Raw genomic sequence first — 18840 nt, forward strand, 5'->3', positions numbered from 1 at the left:
CCACATGCCTGTCACAGTGGGGCTGCATCACAGAAATTCCAATTGCTTAGTTTGCTTTTTCAGAATAACTTCTAACTTCTTCCTCGGCTTAAAGAAGCCAAACACCCAGCAGCTGAAATGTGCAACTCACAGGTTCCCTATGAAGACTGTGCCTGCTTTGACCTGCTGGGGAAGAAACTCATCAGGGCTGTGTAGTAAAGAATGTGGGGCAGCAGCGGGATGCACATGCCAGAAGAGGGAATGCGAAGCAGGGAGGAGCCTCCTGTGCTGAGAATAGGTTTCTGTCCTTGCCTTCCACAAAACTCCTCTTTTGAGGTTTTTGGAGCTGCCCTCTAATTGCATCCTTTGTGTACTGGGTGTTTAGCTCTCAGATCACAAGTAGAGAGGAGAAGGACATCAGCTGGTCTCTAAGGGACGCAATGCAAGTGAGCAGAAAGATTCAAGCATTACAAGATGGTAGGATTAGCTGCCCTGCAAAGTATCCTCAAATAGATACCACATTATTAGACATCATCAATTTTAGCTTAAGGGAGGGTGTGTGTGTGTTCATTGTGTGTATAGTGAGGCTGTTGCCGTGCCTGTGCTGTGGGGCAGATCTGTGAAAGGAAGTTGGTTTATTAGGTGTGATGCATTCTGATCTGGCAGGGCTGAGTGGGATAGAAGAATCCCTGAGGAAATGTGCTGCTGGGTGTGCAGAGCAGGCTTTCCGTTGAGGTTGCAGAACCAAGGTGTAGCATCATGCTCAGAGGGATGAAGTAACAAAATACTGCCCAGCTGCTCATGAAGCATCTGCTGAGAGAGTCAGGAGGCTCTTTGGGGACTGTAGGAAGTGAGTGTGCAATTTAAGACTCTACTGCAATGCATGTGCAGAGCCAGGCCAAATTCAAGCTCTACAATCAGTTACAAGACAGGTGTTCCCTAACTTTTGGGTTTGCTTCTCTTAATTGCTGAGCAGGGTGCTTGATTGTCATGTGCTATAAACGAGCAGTTGTGAACAGGTGAAGTGACTGTTACTGAAAATACTGGAATCTTTTCATTTTTAGCATTAAGGAGTCTGCCAGTTTTTAACAATGAATTCAAGTCACATGTGATGGTTGCAACTGACTGAGGATTGTGCAGATGCTTTCACTTATTAGAATAGGAAGACCCTTTCTTCTAGATGCTTTTTTGTTTATGGTAGAAGGTTTAGGTATACTACTTTCTCTTTTGCAGGCCTAAGCCTAAACAAAGAAAACCTCAGTCAAACTATTTATACAGGACAAAGTAGCAATATAACACTGTTCTTTCACTGTTCACTTTCACATATCTAAGATTTGGGCCTAATGCTGGAGGTCCCAGAGCCCACAGCTCTCTTCCTATAGATAATCTGTGCTGTGATAATCAGAGAAAATATCACTGGATTTGGATAAGCAAAAATAAATCACAGAAATTCTTTCAGCTTTCATGTACAATATATTTCAGATGGCATTGCATGAAACCCACGCTAGCATTTTTTCTAATAGGAGAGAAACACAGTCGGAGACAAGTCTGGAATAATTCCAGAAGTAGTATCTGCTCTGGAATTTGGTTACTTCTGAAAAAAAAAAAAGAAAAAAAGAAGTAATTAATTGGGATGTTATTTATAGTATGTTACATCCTTTCTCCTCTCCTCTCTGCCCAGTCTTTTACATCGAGGTTGAATACATGCTTGTAGTGGGGAGTAGACAGGAGGGACCATGACTGTTAGGGAAGTGAGGACTATTTTAATTGTTCTCTGCTTTTGGCATCCCTTTGGGTTAACTGCCCCAGTGGAGGTAAATAAATCACAGCTGTGAAAGGGCATCCTAGTAGGCTCCTGTACACTAGGAAGATAGTGTGTAACATTTATTTGGACTTCTCTGACTATACAAAAATTGTCAGATCTATAACTACAAGTGTGCGGCTGAACCAGTGTAAATTTCTGTTTTAGGTGTATGCTTAGGATGAATAAAACAATAGGATTTAAAAGAAAAATTTGCCACACTAGCAAAAGTCCACAGCAGTTGTGGATTTGATGACAGTATGCATTGTGGGTGGGAATATAAAGTTCTCAGCATCTTGTGAATCATAAAAAGGAATTTAAAATATTGTCTTTAAAAGATTTTATGAAAAAGAAGATACAGACTTTTTTCCTGCTGCTTAGGCAGTGAAGGTTTGGGTCTTTGAGCTCAGATTTGATATTTTGTTAGTTTACCTGTTACAGCAAGAGAAGCATTCCCAAACTGAGGAGTTTGGGAAAAGCTACAGGTTTTTGGAGGAAACTGTGTTATTTTTAGCTGCATGAATAATGCTGATTCTAAGTCTTACCTGTGTTATTTCTTAGGGTTGATATGCTAAAAGGCAACATCCAATTCTATCTAATTTTTCTTTAGTTGTGAAAAGCCAGTACACATTTCCAGCATGTACTGACAGATGCTGGCTTGTAACTTAGCTTTCTTGATGACTTCTCATTTCATGAATTACTTTTTGCATGGTACCAAAATGCTCATTGGCATTAGTTCCAAATGTTTTACTGTGTGTTAGTAAAATACTTTATGGTGAACATGTTCCAGAAAGGTATCTCTTTCTTGGGTTAGAGAGTGACTATTTCTTTATTGATGTTTCTTATTAGTAGTTAATTGCCTTCACTTTTACAAGTATAGCTCCAGTTTGTTATTGATGTTATTTTCCTGGCTTTAGCATCCAGCTAGTGTCTTTCATCACAACTTAATCTTTGGGTTGGAGTTCTTCAGTAATGTCTACTTTCCCTTCGTCACTCTAATTACAGCACCTTTGGAATCATCACTTCTCCTTTTATTAATTGACCCTTCATGGTAACCTCTCCTTTTGATAATTTAAACAAGTTCTTTAAGTTTCTTGCTACAAGGCATTTTCTACTCTTGAATAATTTTTATAGCTATTACTGACCTTTGATTTTTCTACTGCATTTAAGCAGTGAGATGTAGGCATTACAATTCTGTGGTGCATTTAATTATTAGTGGTCTTTACTTTGTATCACAGCTGAAACTGTTTCCCCTGTATTCCCCTTTACTCTTTCCCTAACTTGAATATGGTTGTGAGAGTGGTCCCTTTTGCTGCAGTGTCCAGTTGGCTACATCTGTTTTACAGATTTATCTGCTCTGACCCTCACACCTCTTGTGCAAGGTCCTGCCTCTTAGACTTCAGTCTCACTGCTGGAAGACTGAGGTGTTAACTCTGCAGAGCCAATAGCTGAGGTGTGAGATGAACGATAGCTCCATTGAATAGCTTTGTGTCTTTGCCATAGAAAAGTCAGGAGAAAATCTATGCTTGTCTCTGTATGATAAAGCCAATGTCTGAGAGAGTTTGAAGGTCTTGTGTGATTAGATTTTAAAGTACTGTTTTTATTCTGGAATTAATTTGAGAATACTTTGCGTTATGTAGATAACACTGTTGTAAATGCTGTGGGATGTGCACCAAAGGATTGTAAAACTCGTCCAAAAAATATACCAGAGCATTTTGCAGTGTTCAAAGCAGGGCCAGCCGTGCTTTCTAAAGTTGGAAAATATCGGATGTTTTTCTCTTTCAAGTTGTTGGCTTTAAATCCTCCAGGCACGTCCTAATCAATGCCTAGCGTATAAAATTAGCTAATGCTCTTAACTGCAGTGTGGTACTTATTGTGAGAGAGGGTGCTGTGTATTTAAAGGCTTTGATGGAATAATGCCTCAATCTCCTGTACTCAGCAAGTTCATTTTCCTTTCTGAGCAGGATACAAGGGAGCTTCCAGAAGTCAGCCAAGATGAATATGGTGAAGAGGATCATGGGCCGGCCCCGGCAGGAAGAGTGCAGCCCCCAGGACAACGCGCTGGGCCTGATGCATCTGCGGCGCCTCTTCACGGAGCTCTGTCATCCTCCAAGGCACATGACCCAGAAAGAGCAGGAAGAAAAACTTTACATGATGTTACCAGTATTCAACAGGGTAAGCTGGGCAATTTGCAAGAGGTGTTTTCTTTATTTGAATTGTCTGCTCATATTTTGTATTCCCAAGACTTTTTGGTTCTAGCGCAACGGATTTTCTCCCATTGCCATCCTTTCAATTTTCCCTTTCTTCTCACACAGTGTTGTGTTAGGGGATAAACTTACCTTTGGAGATTCCCTTTTCTTACCACTTTTTCTCAAGTGCTATCCACAGATGCGTGTAGGCTGACAGCTTTTCTGCAGTGCTCACTGTTACTAGTCATCTGATTTCCAACCTAAACTTTGGTAGCAAGTTTATGCCCACTTTTGTGACAGCGCTGTCCTCGAGTCTAAGTAGCTCTTCTCCCTTCTTTGCGTTTATTGTACTGATGCATATTTAGACATAATAATCATAATGTGTCCTGTCAACTTGGTTTTGCTAGGCTACGTGAGCTGAACAGTTTTAACCTCCTCATGTGATATATTTTCTATATTCTCATCACCCTTACAGGCTTTTTACTGTGTATTGAGTCTGAATCCCCCTTTGTGGACAAGGGAGATTTTGAACAAGCAATCTGTAGGGAAGATATAATAGTCACTTTTACAGTGGCATTCATATTTCACTACTGCGTTGTACTCAGGCAACAAGATTTTGTTTGGAGGCAGAACTGTGGCAACTGTCACTGGAATTAATAGGAACTAAATCATAATGTCTTATATCACTCAGTTACACTGTCAGGTTATTGTGAATAATAATTCTGATGATAGTTTTGGGGTCTTGAAAGACCAGTAGGTACAGATCTATCTAGCTTTCTTTTTTTTTCCCCTGCTGTGACCTAAACTCTTGCTCCTGAAGTTGTTCTTGGGTGATGGATTTGTGCTTGTATATGCTACCACAGAGAACTGGATTAATGCAAAAACTAAACTGATGTTTTGTTGAAAGTATGGCTTATGAAGATGTTAGACACTGAGCTGCTTGCATGCTTGTGCTGGTTTTGGCTGGGATAGAGTTAATTTTCTGTATAGTATCTAGTGTGGGCTATGTTTTGGATTTGTGCTGGAAATAATCCTGAAAAATATGGGGATTTTTTTTTTTTGTTGCTGAGCAGGGCTTACACAGAGCCAAAGTCTTTCTGCTCCTCACCCCACCCCACCAGTGAAGAGGCTAGGAGTGCACATGGAACTGGGAGGGGACACAGTGACCCCAGCTGACCCAGTGGATACATATGGTGTCAGGCTCAGCATATAAAACGGGGGAGAAGGAGGTGGAGGGATGTCCAAAGTGATTTGTCTTCCCAAGTCACTGTTATTCATGATGGGGCCCTGCTCTCCTGGAGATGGCTGAGCACCTGCTTGCCCATGGAAAGCAGTGAATGAATTCCTTGTTTTGCTTTGCTGGCTTGTGTGGCTTTTGCTTTCCCAAGCATCTTTATCTCAACTCATGGGTTTTCTGCCTTTTACCCTGCTGTTTCTCTGCCCTATTCCACCTGAGAGCAATGAGCAGGTGTGGTGCTTAGCTGCCAGTTAGGGTTAAACTACAACAGTGCTGTGTAGAAAAATTAATCCTAGTCAGAACATAGGATTACTAGGATTTTCGGTTGACTGGGTAGTGTGCTTTAGTGGATGGATCACTTGAATACCATTCTGTTGCCTTAGGTCTTATTTCTGCTGGTAACCTGTTGTGTGAGTTTGGGAGAAGTAAGCTCAGTTCATATACCTCCTTTTTAATTTATCTCCTTGGATTATATGCCTTTTAGTTATGGACTTTCTTGATTTGTTATTACAAATTAGCACAGTGGAAGCTTAATCTTGCTTTGAGCCCATGAAGGTTATTTTGATGCAGTTATGCTTAGAAATCTCCCTCTGGTGGTTACATGAGGCTTATGCTTCTGGAAAGTAGAATGCCCCCACTTGAGCTTCTTCAGCACTTAACTCTGATCTGCAGGTGGAGAAGAATTTTTTCTTAGCCTTTGTGGTAACTACTAGCAGTAACATTATATCTATAGAAATTGCAGTTGGTGATATTGCTGGGTTTAAGTAGAACTAGTGTAGCGTCGCACGTACAGTAGTCTAAGGAAAGACTTTGATTATACTGCTGAGATGAAAAAGACCAGTTTTAATCTCTCAGTTGTTTCTGCCTTTTCTCTTTTCCTGTTTCCTTCCTTAATACAATTCCCCCTCCCCACCCCCCCCTTTACGCCACTTGCTGGCTTTGTCCTAATTCTCAGCCCCTCCTCTGGACTCTAGTGAAGCCTAGTTGAAGTTACTTCTTGTCTTTGCACCACTTGTTCTCACTGTTCTTCATTCAGCTCATGTGTTGAAGCATTCTGAAAACTAAATCAGTAGCCCCAAATTTTGTTGTTACTTCATCAAAATCAGCTCTTGTCTAAGTAATCTTGGGTACCATTTGCATTCTTGAAGAGATGATGGTTTCTGTGATTTCTATTTGTGTGAATGCATCTCAGAAACTTTTCCTCAGTTTTCTTCTTGTTTATAGTAGCTTTTCCTTCCCCAGGTTCCCCATGTCTCTTTTCTATTCTTTACAGGATCCATCTAGTTTTGTTTATGGGCTCTTTTCTCTGAGTGCTAGAGACTCTTTTGTATCCTTCTTTACTGAAGCGAACTTGATGCTGAAAGCACATTCTTACGTGTTTGCCAGATGTTTTATTTTTCAGTCCTAGTTCTGGTTGTTTTCTTCCTCTTTCCTCTTTTTTTCACCTCCATCAGTTTCCTAGTTTAGTTTTAACATCACTGTCCTTCGAGCTCTACCTGCTCTGAGCTTGTGAGCTTCATGGAGCTGTCCCTCATGCCACAAATACAGGCTGTTGCCAGATGTTGTCGCTTCAGTTTTCAATCTCTAAAATCTGGATCATAGCTTGGCATATTGAGGAAAGCAGGTGTTGTTTCTGCTCTTTCACTTCCTTTCTTGCAGACCTTGATAACTATTATCAGTCATCGATGAACTGGGATAGTGTGACCCAAAAAAACCTGATTTTTCTTGATCAGTCAGGTCTCATCCTGTCACTGTTATAGGGGGATTTTTTCCTTGCATTTCATGTAAATACATTCTGGCTTTCCTGTGTTCAAGAGGCTGAGCAGTTGTGATGCCCTCTATTGCTACTTTCACAGTTTACCTTTTTAGATTCCTGGTTAATGCCGCCTTCTTTTGATGTTTACATATACAATCTGCTGTGACTTCGTCGGCTTATCTAGTTTTATGTCTTCTGGAGTGTCAACTCTTGATGGTACAGCTTGTTTTGGAACAATCCTGCTAGCTTAGTAGCTCTTCAGGTCATAGCAAGGCAAGCTCTGATTGGAATAAAAAAATAGTACAAGAAAAAATCTCATTTTCTAGAGAGTCTTGGAAGAGGTTTTTCAGTGGCAGATATGGTAAATCTTGGCTCACTCTCAAATTCTGACATGACTTTTCTCTGAGAAGGGGTACTTTTGCTGTCAGGACATTAATAAAACATTATTAGAAGATCCTTTCTAAAATTTTTCTTGTTTCTCAGACATAATCCATAGCTGCAGATGTTTTAAGTGATCAGTTAATAAGCTTCATTCAAATTCAGACTCTGAATCCATCCATAGTTACTTTGTATGGTTACTTTATTCTGTTGAAGATTTTTAAGTGTGATTGAGTACTTTTTCTGTTACTGCCTTAAGCAAAGATGATGATGGTGTATCATAAAAGCATTATCTGTTACAAGATTGGTATGTCTGTGTTAGGAGGAGAGACTCCAAACCAATTGTGAAGCTCAGATCAAAACTTCTGTGCCATCCCTTAATGTGTACTCCAGAATGTCTCTTATATCAGAGTGGTGACCTGTTAGAGGCGGGAGCTGCATGTGTTTGGCTGGAATCAGTGTGTGTGTGTGTGTACAAAATGCAGTAAGGAGTTCTGTGAGAAGCATTATTTTTGCTGAGTGCACAGATCTAGAGTGAAGAAGGTAACTCTGCTTCCCAGAGGCATCCAAGTGGCCAGCAGCAGGCAGCCAGTTAAGTAATGAGGGTATCCAGGAGCTCTTTTGAGGCTTTCTTGCTTAGCTGTGGGGTTGAGTTTTTTCCTCTCATTAGAGGCATCTCAAGTTTTTTGTGAAATGCAGCTTCATTTCCTTTTTTTTTTTTTTTTTTTTTTTTATTTGGAGGATTATTAATCAGTAAATTCCGCAGAGCTAAAGCATTCTTAAGTTTGGTTTATAGATAGAGCATGTCTCGAACGTGCTGTGGATAAAACCATCTTGCTAGTTCTGGTAACGAGTGGGTTTACAGACCATTTATTTTTCTTCATTGTTCAGGGAGGCGTATGAAATGATGAATCACATAGTAATGAAAAGCTAAATTGGTGCATAATTAACAAAAGATTGGCCCCTTGGAAGAGTACTCAAAAGGCTCCTTTCAGAGTTCAGTGAGTTTGTGGAAGCACTGCTCTACCAACGTGGTAGTAACACTTGTGCAGTATGTGAGAAGAGTAGATGGAATGATGAAGAGGCTGGTGTTGAATAAGTGGTACATTGTTACATTGTCTTGAAAGAGCCTGCTTTTCCTTATTACAAAGACGATTTACTGGTAAAATGTGTGACGTCCTGGTCTTGGTTTTTACTACCACTTTTAGTCAGAGGGTATATAAATATCCAATGGAAATGCTTATTTACATAGTGCAAACTTGGTTATGGGGCAACTAATTCAAATCCACTTGACCTCAGTTACCCTTCTGCTGTAACTTTGAGTTCTCTGCATTTCCTGGGAACTGCTGACAAATCTGAGCAAGCTCAGGACAGGTAACAGGGCCACTAGTTTTTCCTCTTCACTTGGTCTGGGTGAAAGAGCTTTAAAGAATTAGTGACAAGATGACAAGATGCTAATGTGCATTCTGGCCTAGATAATCTTGCTTATGTTGTATCAGTGAGCATACAAGCCTCAATGCCCTCTTCCCTTTGTACTGCCTTGTGGAAGTTAGGGGCTCTTGGATGAATTGGGAGCTGATGCAAACAACTGCAAAAGGAGGTCTTGTGAAATATTTAGGGAATCTTGGATTGTCTGTACTAGGAATGTTGTGTAGTCTGTAATCCAAATGAGGGGATTTTTTTTGGTCCACAGAAAACAGTTGTCTGCCTGTAATGTCTGGTCTCCCATTTGCTTGCTTTAGTGATAATAGTGGTTGAAATTTCCAGTATGAGAAATACTTATGCCTTTAGTGAAAACTATTTTTATTTTGAGGAAACTGAGTGTTCAATTTCAGTGCTGTATTTCTGGCTCCATTTCATCATGACTTTGCAATGCAAGTAGACAGGAAAAATATTTTTGGCTGTTTTGTGATGTGCCAGAGCAACTGATACTAAGGGAGGTAAGAAGTCAAACTTAGCAAAGGTTATTCTTTCTTCTGCCTTCTAAGTTTTCTTCAGTGACTTAGGGGTTCCAAGGTAAGTTGGCACCACAATTACTTTCCATCCCTGTTGGCTGTAATCATGGATTTCACTGGATGTCTCTGGACTTGAGAATGACCTCAGCCAAGTAGGTCAGCAGCTCAGCTGTAATAGGATAACTGGGTCACCCAGAGAAAGGGGACAGGGGCAAAACAGCTGTTGAGTCCGAATCAGTTGTACTGTTGTAGAACACATAGTCCTTCTGAGAGGCCAGTATAACCTGTTGAACTTAAGTTTTGCTAGAAAAATACTGTCATCTTTTATGCCCGTCAGGGACACTCCTGAAGGTTACATAAATACCTGTATGGGAGAAAAATCGAAACAAGCAGGGACTGTCCAGGTGTTGAGCAGGCTATTCTGTTTCTTCAGCACTAACACAAGTGATTATACCATAATTTGGGTTGCATGCTTTGTTTGATAATGAATATCGTAGGTTTATTGTGACCATTTTACTGCAAGTTTTACATTGGAAGTGTGGATAAAGACTCCTTTTTGTGTGCAGTCTTGAATGAAGAGTAAATTACTGCAGCAACTAGCTAATCCATTTTGAGATAATGTGTTCCACAGCTTAGTGCCATATGACAGAGTTAACACATTTCTTCCTGTTATATGTGATTTAATACATTATTTGATAACATAATCAATGCTTAATCATGAAGAATAAGTTACTAGAATTAAGTGACAATTTATTAAAAAAAAGTCTGCTGTTCAGAAGGATCTCAAAAGAGGAGAGTAAGTCCTTGGGATATCAGCAACATGGGAGGCTTCCTGGTATTGTCAGTTTATTGAGGAAGGACGTAACAGGGCAGTTCCAATTCTTAGTCCTTTTAAAAGATTTTATGTACGTCATTCCATTTAGGTCCAGTAGATAGTAAAGGAGTTGATCTTAAAAACAGAAGTCCTGTTGGAGAATTTGGTCTGGTACCCGATCTTTACCCCAGACTGCAATCTCAGTCTTTTGGGGCTGGCTCTGTGGGGCTTTCATCTTGTGAGAAAATTTACAACTCTCTTTTCCCCTCCATTCATCAGATCTTACCTCCTGAAATGGGGTCTGAATTCCAACTCTGAACATACTGTAGAGCCTGCACTGTGCAAACCAGTGCAGTGATGAATGCTGCAGCATGAAAAACTTGTAATCTCCATAGGAATACTTCTTCACAAAGGAACATGGTAGTTTGTAGTGATCCTTGTAAACTGAATGATTTTAATGCATCCATTTTTCTCTTGGTTCAGGTGTTTGGAAATGCTCCTCCAAGTACAATGACAGAGAAATTTTCTGACCTCCTGCAGTTTACTACTCAAGTGTCACGATTGATGGTGACTGAAATTCGACGGAGAGCATCGAATAAGTCCACAGGTATTGCATGGGGCACAAGGGTGGGCTTTCCCACATCTGTGCATCGTGATTTTCAGATCAGTCAGAATGCTATGAGCTGCCATTCACAGCAACTGTGCAGGCTCAGAAAATTAATTCTTCGCAATGAAAATGTGTTGCCTTTTGTTTCTTTGGACTAAAAGAGAGAGGAAGAGAAAGAGGTTAGAGGTTTCCTCCCTGAGTTATGGAGAAAGCTGAGTTCCACAAAATTCCAAGAGATGAGAAAGAGAGAGGAGTGAATTGAGTTGCATGACCTCCTAGGAGAAGGGGGCCAAGAACCTGCATGTGGACAGCCTCTGTATTTCACCTGAGGTGCCTGTTGGTGGTGTGTTGTGTCACTTGGAGATGCCAACATTCCAAAACTGTGCATTTTAAATTAGCTGCTGGCCTGGAAACTAATAAGATGTGAAAATACAGCAAGTCCTGCATTAGGACCAACACTGCCAGCCCTAGAAAAATGTCAGTGGACTCCTCTTCTTCTCTGATTATTAAATGTCAGGGTGAGATTTGGTTCTGTTGCACCCTGGATGTGTCAGAACCTGATGTCGTATTGGCAGTGGCGTAACTGAGGACAGTGCACCAACAGGGCAGTTTCATTAGCTTTCTTCTTAGACTTCCTTTTCTGAAGAGGAGTCCTTCCAAGAAGTATCAAGTCTTTGCCTACTAGATAATTTTAAGATCTGTGCTGTGTTCTCAGTTTGGATTTGGTGGTAAATGAGGACTGGAAAAGGCTGTGAAAATTATTATGCAGGAAGTCAGGAGTCACAAACTGTGCCAATTACAATGTATTTCCATTTTAAGTAGAGTGACTAACAGTGAAACAGTGAAACATTCCAGATGGCTAAACAGATATCATAGACAAAACCTGTTCTCTATGGGTAAACAGGCGCAAAATGTCTTTTCTTTGAGTATTGGGGGGAAATAAATGTCCAACAGCCATGCTGGCAGAACGGTGATGTTTGCTTGACCTTTTTTCCTGGGGAACATTTGTTATGCCTGCTAGTCTATTACTTCATCCATACCTCTGCTTGTTGCTCCAAGATAATCCAGTTCTTAAAACCTCACAAGTTGGAGGTAGATTTTTGTTGGTGGTGGTGGTTTGGGGTTTTTTCATGTTTTCCACCTCACCTAGAAACTTGACCACAATGACTAAAAAGACAGTTTGGTGCACTTCTAAGCTTTATTGTAATGAGTACCAATGTTTCTGTTAAAACAGAAAGCAGTCATTTTTCCTCTGTTATCAGGATTGCTGTTACTTTGGTCAGTAAACCGTTTTTAGACCTCAAGAAAGCCTCATGGGTCCATGTTCTGCAATTGCGTCGTGACTCTTGGTGAGACCAGTGAGTTGAGGTTTCCTCTCCAGAAATGACCTATTAACAAGCTGTTAAAACTCAGTTTATAGACTTCTGTGTTAAAATTACTAGAGCTAGATACACACTTCCTGTGATGCTGATTAAAAAAACCCAGAAATTATTGGTTTCTTAGAATATGTTTTATGCTAAAGACATAATATTGTCTGTGGATTGTGACGACTCTTGCATAATTTTTTTTTAAACTTTTATTCTTTTTCTGTCTCAAACAAAAAGATATAACATATCTTAGTAGTTGTTGACAGATAATTATATCTCCTAGTGTGTTTTTAAAATTATAAAACTTGGGTGACAACAACATGCAGGAAATGTCTCTGGTAATATGCAAATTCCTGATGGTGTGAAATGCTCCATGTAAATAAAGAAAATAGCTAAGCCTGTTTTAGAGACGAGCTTTCCATACATTCAAAAGTCAACTTTCGATAGTTAATGACAGGGAAGAAATTTTGTAAGAACTTCATTTCTATAAATGTGTTGCCAGTATTTCACAGTGGGGAATATGGTATGGTTAAATCTTGCCTGTCAGTATGTTGTGGTCGAGGTTTTTTTTTTCCCTCTGCTTTTGTGTTTTTTCTACTCCATCTGATAATGGAACACAGGGCAATTATTTTTATCAGGCCTTTGAATATTTATGCTAATAGCTATGTGAGTAATGCCTGCTATGGTGGAGGCATATCTCAGTTATTCTTGGCAGACTGTAGTAGTTTTCTCAGAACAGCGTTTTGTGATTCAGTAGTAACTGTGCCAGCACCCTGTCTTAAGTGGTTTCTGAACATTGCCATTGTTGTTGTGTGTTCAGCTGCAGTTTCAACTGCCTTATTTCTCTGGTAGGGATGTAATCTTGGAGTAAGAAAAATGAAGCAGTTAAATCTGAGTTAAATTATCTTGCAGGTTTCAGTCTTTGCTGTACAACAGTGATGATTTTCAGGTGACAGCAGTAACTGTTTATGAGGATTAGTGACTAGTTTCCCTTGCCATGGAGTATCTAGTCTGTTTAGAAGATGGTGGGGTCATGGGTGAGATAGCTCTATATACTTGAGATTTTTAGCTGCCACATTTTCCACAACCAAGTCCGATTTTGTGTCTGAATTGATCAAAAAGTTGTGGTAATATTATATATATAAAATATATGTTAAAATGTCTATTTCTAGTGTAGTCTCAGTTCTGAAATTAACCTTTCTTTTGGGAGCAAGTGCATCTAGCTCAGAGCTGAAAAAGACTTCTGAAAAAAGGAACAGGGACAGCTGGAATCTTGGTAGAACCACTGTGGCTACTAATTACTACTTTGGCTGGAAGGAAAGCAACACTTTCATTTAATGTATTTTTCTAAAGACATACCCTGGGTGCAGTTGGTGGTTCTGTGATTTTGCAGATATTCCAGCAGCATGTCTTTAAACTAAAGTTTCTGGGGAAGGAATCAGAGAATATCCTGAGTTGGAAGGGAGCCACAAGGATCATCAAGTCATTAAGTCAGTGACCCATACGTGGACTGAACCCACAGCCTCGGTGTTATTAGCACCAGGCTCTGACCCACTCCTCTCTTTCACTCTAAACAGCTTCTCATATTTCGTTAGTTGAGGGTGTGCAAACCTGTGATTTGGTACCTGGTAGTGCTTATTCCATTTTTGCTAAAATGGATTTCTATCTCTGTCCTCCATTGTCTGCATCTGAGCGCACCAAATAACATCCAGTCAGGGCCCATTATTTAATGCATTAACATTTATCCTAGGGAGATTCAGAATGATTCCCTAAGTGATGGGCAGTCCTGCAACCTGGAAAGTCATACCCTAGTCAGATATGAGTAAGTGGTAGTGACGACAGATGAAACTGTGAAGAAGGGTAGAAAATTGAACAATGAGAAAGCAAAGTAGTACATCACAGAGCTGAAACTTTTTAGCCTTCTTTCAAATTCAACTTCAAAAGTTCGGTTGTTTGGATTTTTTTAGGATTTATTTAATGTACTAGTTTGTGTACATCACTGTTTTGTGTACTTTTAGAGTTCAATTTAGTTGTATCTCTGTTAATCTCAGTCAATTTTTCATTTCATATTTACAATATTTTCTGTATTTGTTTCAGTATTTACTATTTAATGCTAAATTTCTTTTTACTGTGCTGCTAGACTGTTCAGCTAATCCTTCCTACCTCCAGAAACAACACTTTCACTTATTGTTTATACCCACTGAATGTTGTAGTGATTTGCTCTTTTTTAAAGGTTTTTTTGAAGGGGGGCGGAAAGAGAGGAGGTGTTTTCTATTTGGGGTTTTTTCACCATTCTTTTTAGTTTTTAGAGGTTTTTTTCTTTGTTTGTTTTTTTTTGGTGTTTTTTTGTTGTTGTTTGGTTCTTTAAGGTTTTTTTAGTTTGTGTTTTTTGGGGGGGAGGGGCAATACCCTCTGGTTTCCTTTTCCTCTTAATTTCACAGATTTACTCAAACTGTTTCTCCACTGAAAATGCTTTGAATTTCTTTAGGCATTTATTTAGCAGATCTGCTGAAAGACTGTCATTATCTCATCTTCAAACCATTTGGGGAGATCAAGTTGATGAACATTCATCATCATTGCAGAAAACCACATCAGTGGTTTGTATTTGGCCTCTGACAATGCCTACCTTTATTCTTCTTCAAATTCCAGTGATCTGCAAACTCTGTTTTTATTGTTCTTTTTTAGTTTATCTATATCACATCAGCATAATTAATTTTATGTTTGTCCTAAATCCACAAAAGTTAGTATAATTTGTTGAAGTGCATCTTGTATTTGGGTAGATTACAGATGATAGTTGAAGGAATCTTCTTATCTTCTGCTACTAAGCTGCCTTTTGGGCTCTTCCCATGATGAAGTCTGAAGTTTTCCTGATAGTGAGGATGTTTGTCAATAAAATAAGTGTGCTTAGGGGCTGCTTTCAGACTTTTTTTGGTACATTAACTTTTCTTCTGCTGAGAAGGGACTCTGTTAGAAATGATTTCACATGATGTGATTACACATCTTGGTTTTTTCATTATATATGTATGTTTTCCCTGTTCTGTGGGTGACTTTGCTTTACAAAGTGATTCTGGTTTGTGTTTATTGAAATTGCTCTGAAAGGGAAAAAAGAAGTGTCCTATCAGCTACTATTTATCAAGAGGCAGTTCTGATCAACAACTGCTATAACTTACTGCTTTTGGTCAACTTTCTCTTTACTTTTGGTGCTTTCTACCAGATCTTATGCAAGGCAAGTGTAGTGCAATGCAGAGCCTTTCCAAGAGATCCTAGAAAGCCTGTTTTTTAATCATCTGAGTTAGTGAGGCTAAAAGCTGGCACAGTTGACTTGTTTTATCTTTGGATGAGGAGCCCTCCATTTCTGCACACTGCAAAGGCATCAGCCACTTCATATCTGCCACTTGAGATGACAGCCCAACACTGCTCCTGATGATGGAAGGCAGACTTTGTGCCGTCAAGTTTTTATTTGGGTTAATACTTCTCTCTTACTATCTAGGTAATTGGAATTATTTGTACTCTGTAACTCTAGGTGCCTGACTGTGTCTTCAGGCATTTCCCACAAGCAGTAGCAGAGACTTCTGGAAAGCTCCGTTAGAGAAGGGATCCCTGCCTTCAGCTTCACTACCCCCAACACACCCATCCATACCTTTTACTCTGCCTCCCCTCCCACCCTTGGCACATGCACAGATACTTTTTTCAGTAATATTGCCCTCCAGAATAAGCTGTACAAAAGTCTGATGACACTATTGTATGCTGTTGATGGTTCTAAACCATCTAACTAAAAGCTTCTTGCACTGAATTTGCCCTTAGTGCTACTGCTATAAGCAACAACACTGCTTGTAGTGCTTGTAGCATTGATTTTTGCTACCCATCTGAATGAGTCTACTCCCATTGCTTGCTACCTGCTGGTTTTCTGAAGTCCGGGATTCAATGCACCTCTTGCACGTGAAACAAATTTTGTTGTTTGATTCTACCAAGCCTCTATCTCATATATACTGAATCCATGCTGGAAAATCAGACTCCTGTGTATTCACCATGTAACCATGTCATCGTGGTTATACTCATGTGTACGTGCTTGCACAGTTGTCACAATAGGTATGTTTACATATTCTTTTATAGGTTTTTCACTTCGCTTTTTTGCTGTTTTTACTAATTAGCATATCCCACTCCTGTATTGGCTTTCTTCTGCAGCAAAGTTGAAGGCTAAGGACATCTGAGTGGGGCACATAGAGGATGTTATAGTAAATGATGATTCGGGTGCTTCAAAACCAGGGGAAAGGTACAAGGAATAAATTAAGACTAGTGCTGATGATAGAAGTTAATCTTATATGATAGCACTATCAAATTTGCTCAGAGCAGATGACAAGAGAATGTCTTCCAGCACTTAAAATGCTGTCTGTGTTTTAGGTAATGCTTAATTAAGAGTGACAGCTTTGAAACTGTTATTTATAGTGTTCAACTGCTATGCCAGCAGTGTGACAACTTTTTCAGAAGCGTGGGCTTAACCCCTGAGTCTCACTTTCAAAGGTGACTAAACGAGCCCCTGTTCCACAGGTGGCTTTGGAGACTGCCCAAAGGAGGCTGTGCACATTCAGTTTGGTACCAGTCTTGCAGTCAAAGACAGATTGCCCAGCTCTGTCTGTGGTGGGATAGAAAGAGAACCAGCCTACAAAATCACACCTCATGCTGGGCTGGTGGGGCACTGTCCTTGTAGAAGCAGTGCATGCTTTAGACATGCTTGTCTCTCAAAATTGAGGAAAAATGGCTTTTGTCAGGAATTCTGGCAGTTTACCTATGCCTTTAGTGTAGGAAATGCAACTGTGTCACAGCTGTTGTGCTTTCTAAGTTGGCCTGTTCCAGCCCAACCACCTGACCAGAGCTTTCGCACTGATAGTTTTGGAAGACAGTGCCCACCAGGTACTTCAGGTCCGCATGCTGGGAAATGGGTACTTGTCCTTGTTTGTGTGTTTCATAAATTGCCTTACCTTTCACCTTGGTATCTCAGCCTTTGTTTTATCTCAGTCTAATGGAGGGAAGTGGTAGGGGCCTCTCCTTGCTTTAGCATCAGAATTGGAAAAGCCAGTGGTTTGTACAGAAGTCTGTTATGGGAATAAGTCTGCCACACAAAAACATGAGAGAGGAGCCATTGCACAAATGAATCAAATCTGCACAGCTGACAGTGTGGTGCTTCAGAAAACTATCTTCTCAATGTAGTCAATGCTACAAGTTTGATGAGTACTTTGCCATATGAAATGTGCTGCCTGTTGAATAAACTTCTTCCCAGGTGTTTGCTGGGGCATCTTAACAGCAAATGAAGCAAACAAGCCAATATTAAAATTGGATTTTTCTTCAGTTAGAGATTTATTCCTCCATTAGTAATTCCTTTGTAATTTCTTTTTTATGTGATACTATTCACCTTCCCTTTCTGTCCTAGCTGACACTAAAAGCACAGGAGATGATTGATACACAGTTATTAATGAAAAATGGTTTTAAATTTCTCTTAAAGGTAATGGGCAGACATCACAACTGGCATTATAGACTTCTTACATAAGTGTGTTTTCAGGCAGCAGTGAAATGGGATTGCATTTTCTCTTGATTTATTTATTGAGGCTGATAACTTGTTTACTAGGCTGAGTATTTGTCTTTGGCTCTGACTGATATGGAGTAGCATCCAGAAGTGGGTCTCAATCATAAGAATTATCCATAAGCTGTTACTGTTTTCATTCTCAAAAAATGTAGGCTGGGGATGTGGTAATTGCTGATCTTAGCCTTAATGTTACTTTTTTTCCTGTTTTTTATTCCTTTTGTCTTTCAGCACCTCTCCTTCCCTACAATCCCCGTTACCCTCCATACTGTTGTTTCAGTGCAGTGCTTTTTTTCAGAAATTTCAGGTATTTCCACAGAGGCCACTAATTGGTGGTGACTTCATGTCTTTGGAAAAAGTATACTGTGTTTGATAAAGCAAAAATACTCAAACAAAAGTCACTGCAGGTTACTGAAATCTGTCTGCTGGTCAAAGAATGTACTTTTTGCAGCCATGCCACAGTAAAAGCCAAGTGTGTGTGTAAGACTGGAATGTGTGTCTGGAAAGTGTAGGCCTAAGCCTAGTCCTTTTTTCAAGTAGAGCTGCAAAGGTGAATTTATGCTCAGTGCTTGGGGCTGCTGAGAGGATGTGTCCCCTTCTGCAGACTTCCAGACTGAGTTCTTACTGCTTTTTTCTTTTTACTATCCCCTACAGAGGCTGCAAGTCGTGCCATCGTCCAGTTTCTGGAGGTCAATCAAAGTGAAGAAGCAAGTAGAGGTTGGATGCTGCTCACCACAATCAATTTACTAGCTTCATCAGGACAGGTTAGTCTGAAACAGCAAAGCTGAAAATAAATTATGGTGTGGAACAGACAAAAGCAATAATAGAATGAGCTGCATGAACACTCACAAAAAGATATAACTATATTCTGCTTTTCTGTGTTAAGATACTCTTTCTCTGATACTGCCACAGGACTTCTGCTTTAGCTCCTTGTGGTTTCAGTTGCCTGAAAAAAACCAGTCATTTTGAGACTTGAATTTATAATGTTCTTTTGAATTATGCATGCAACTTTTATTGCTGCCCAAAGGCTTCTCTCGCATGCTGCTGCTTAGTGCCCCCTGAGATGCATGGCACATACAGTACCTAAATAGTTCAGATTTTGAACTTCGCACACGTCACTGGAGGAGGGCCACAGCAGTTGCAAAAAGCAAGGCCAGCAGCAGTGCTGAGTGGATGGTA

The 18840-nt window shown here is 40.0% G+C and overlaps 1 protein-coding gene across 8 annotated transcripts in view; it reads left to right on the top strand.

Annotated features, from left to right (window-relative positions):
- The window catches only part of WDFY3 (WD repeat and FYVE domain containing 3), a 156264-nt gene that overhangs the window by 48204 nt on the left and 89220 nt on the right, over window positions 1-18840 (top strand). For all 8 annotated transcript variants that reach the window (XR_014226431.1, XM_082282308.1, XM_082282313.1 and 5 more), the window contains 3 exons: window positions 3745-3955; window positions 10593-10716; window positions 18316-18425. Coding sequence is in view for 7 of the 8 variants with exons in the window: in XM_082282308.1 (XP_082138434.1) it covers window positions 3776-3955; window positions 10593-10716; window positions 18316-18425 (414 nt within the window). In the remaining variant the exon portion in view is untranslated. The remainder of the gene's footprint in view (window positions 1-3744; window positions 3956-10592; window positions 10717-18315; window positions 18426-18840) is intronic.

This window comes from Coloeus monedula (assembly GCF_965178545.1).
Source record: "Coloeus monedula genome assembly, chromosome: 5".
Taxonomy (NCBI): Eukaryota; Metazoa; Chordata; class Aves; order Passeriformes; family Corvidae; genus Coloeus; species Coloeus monedula.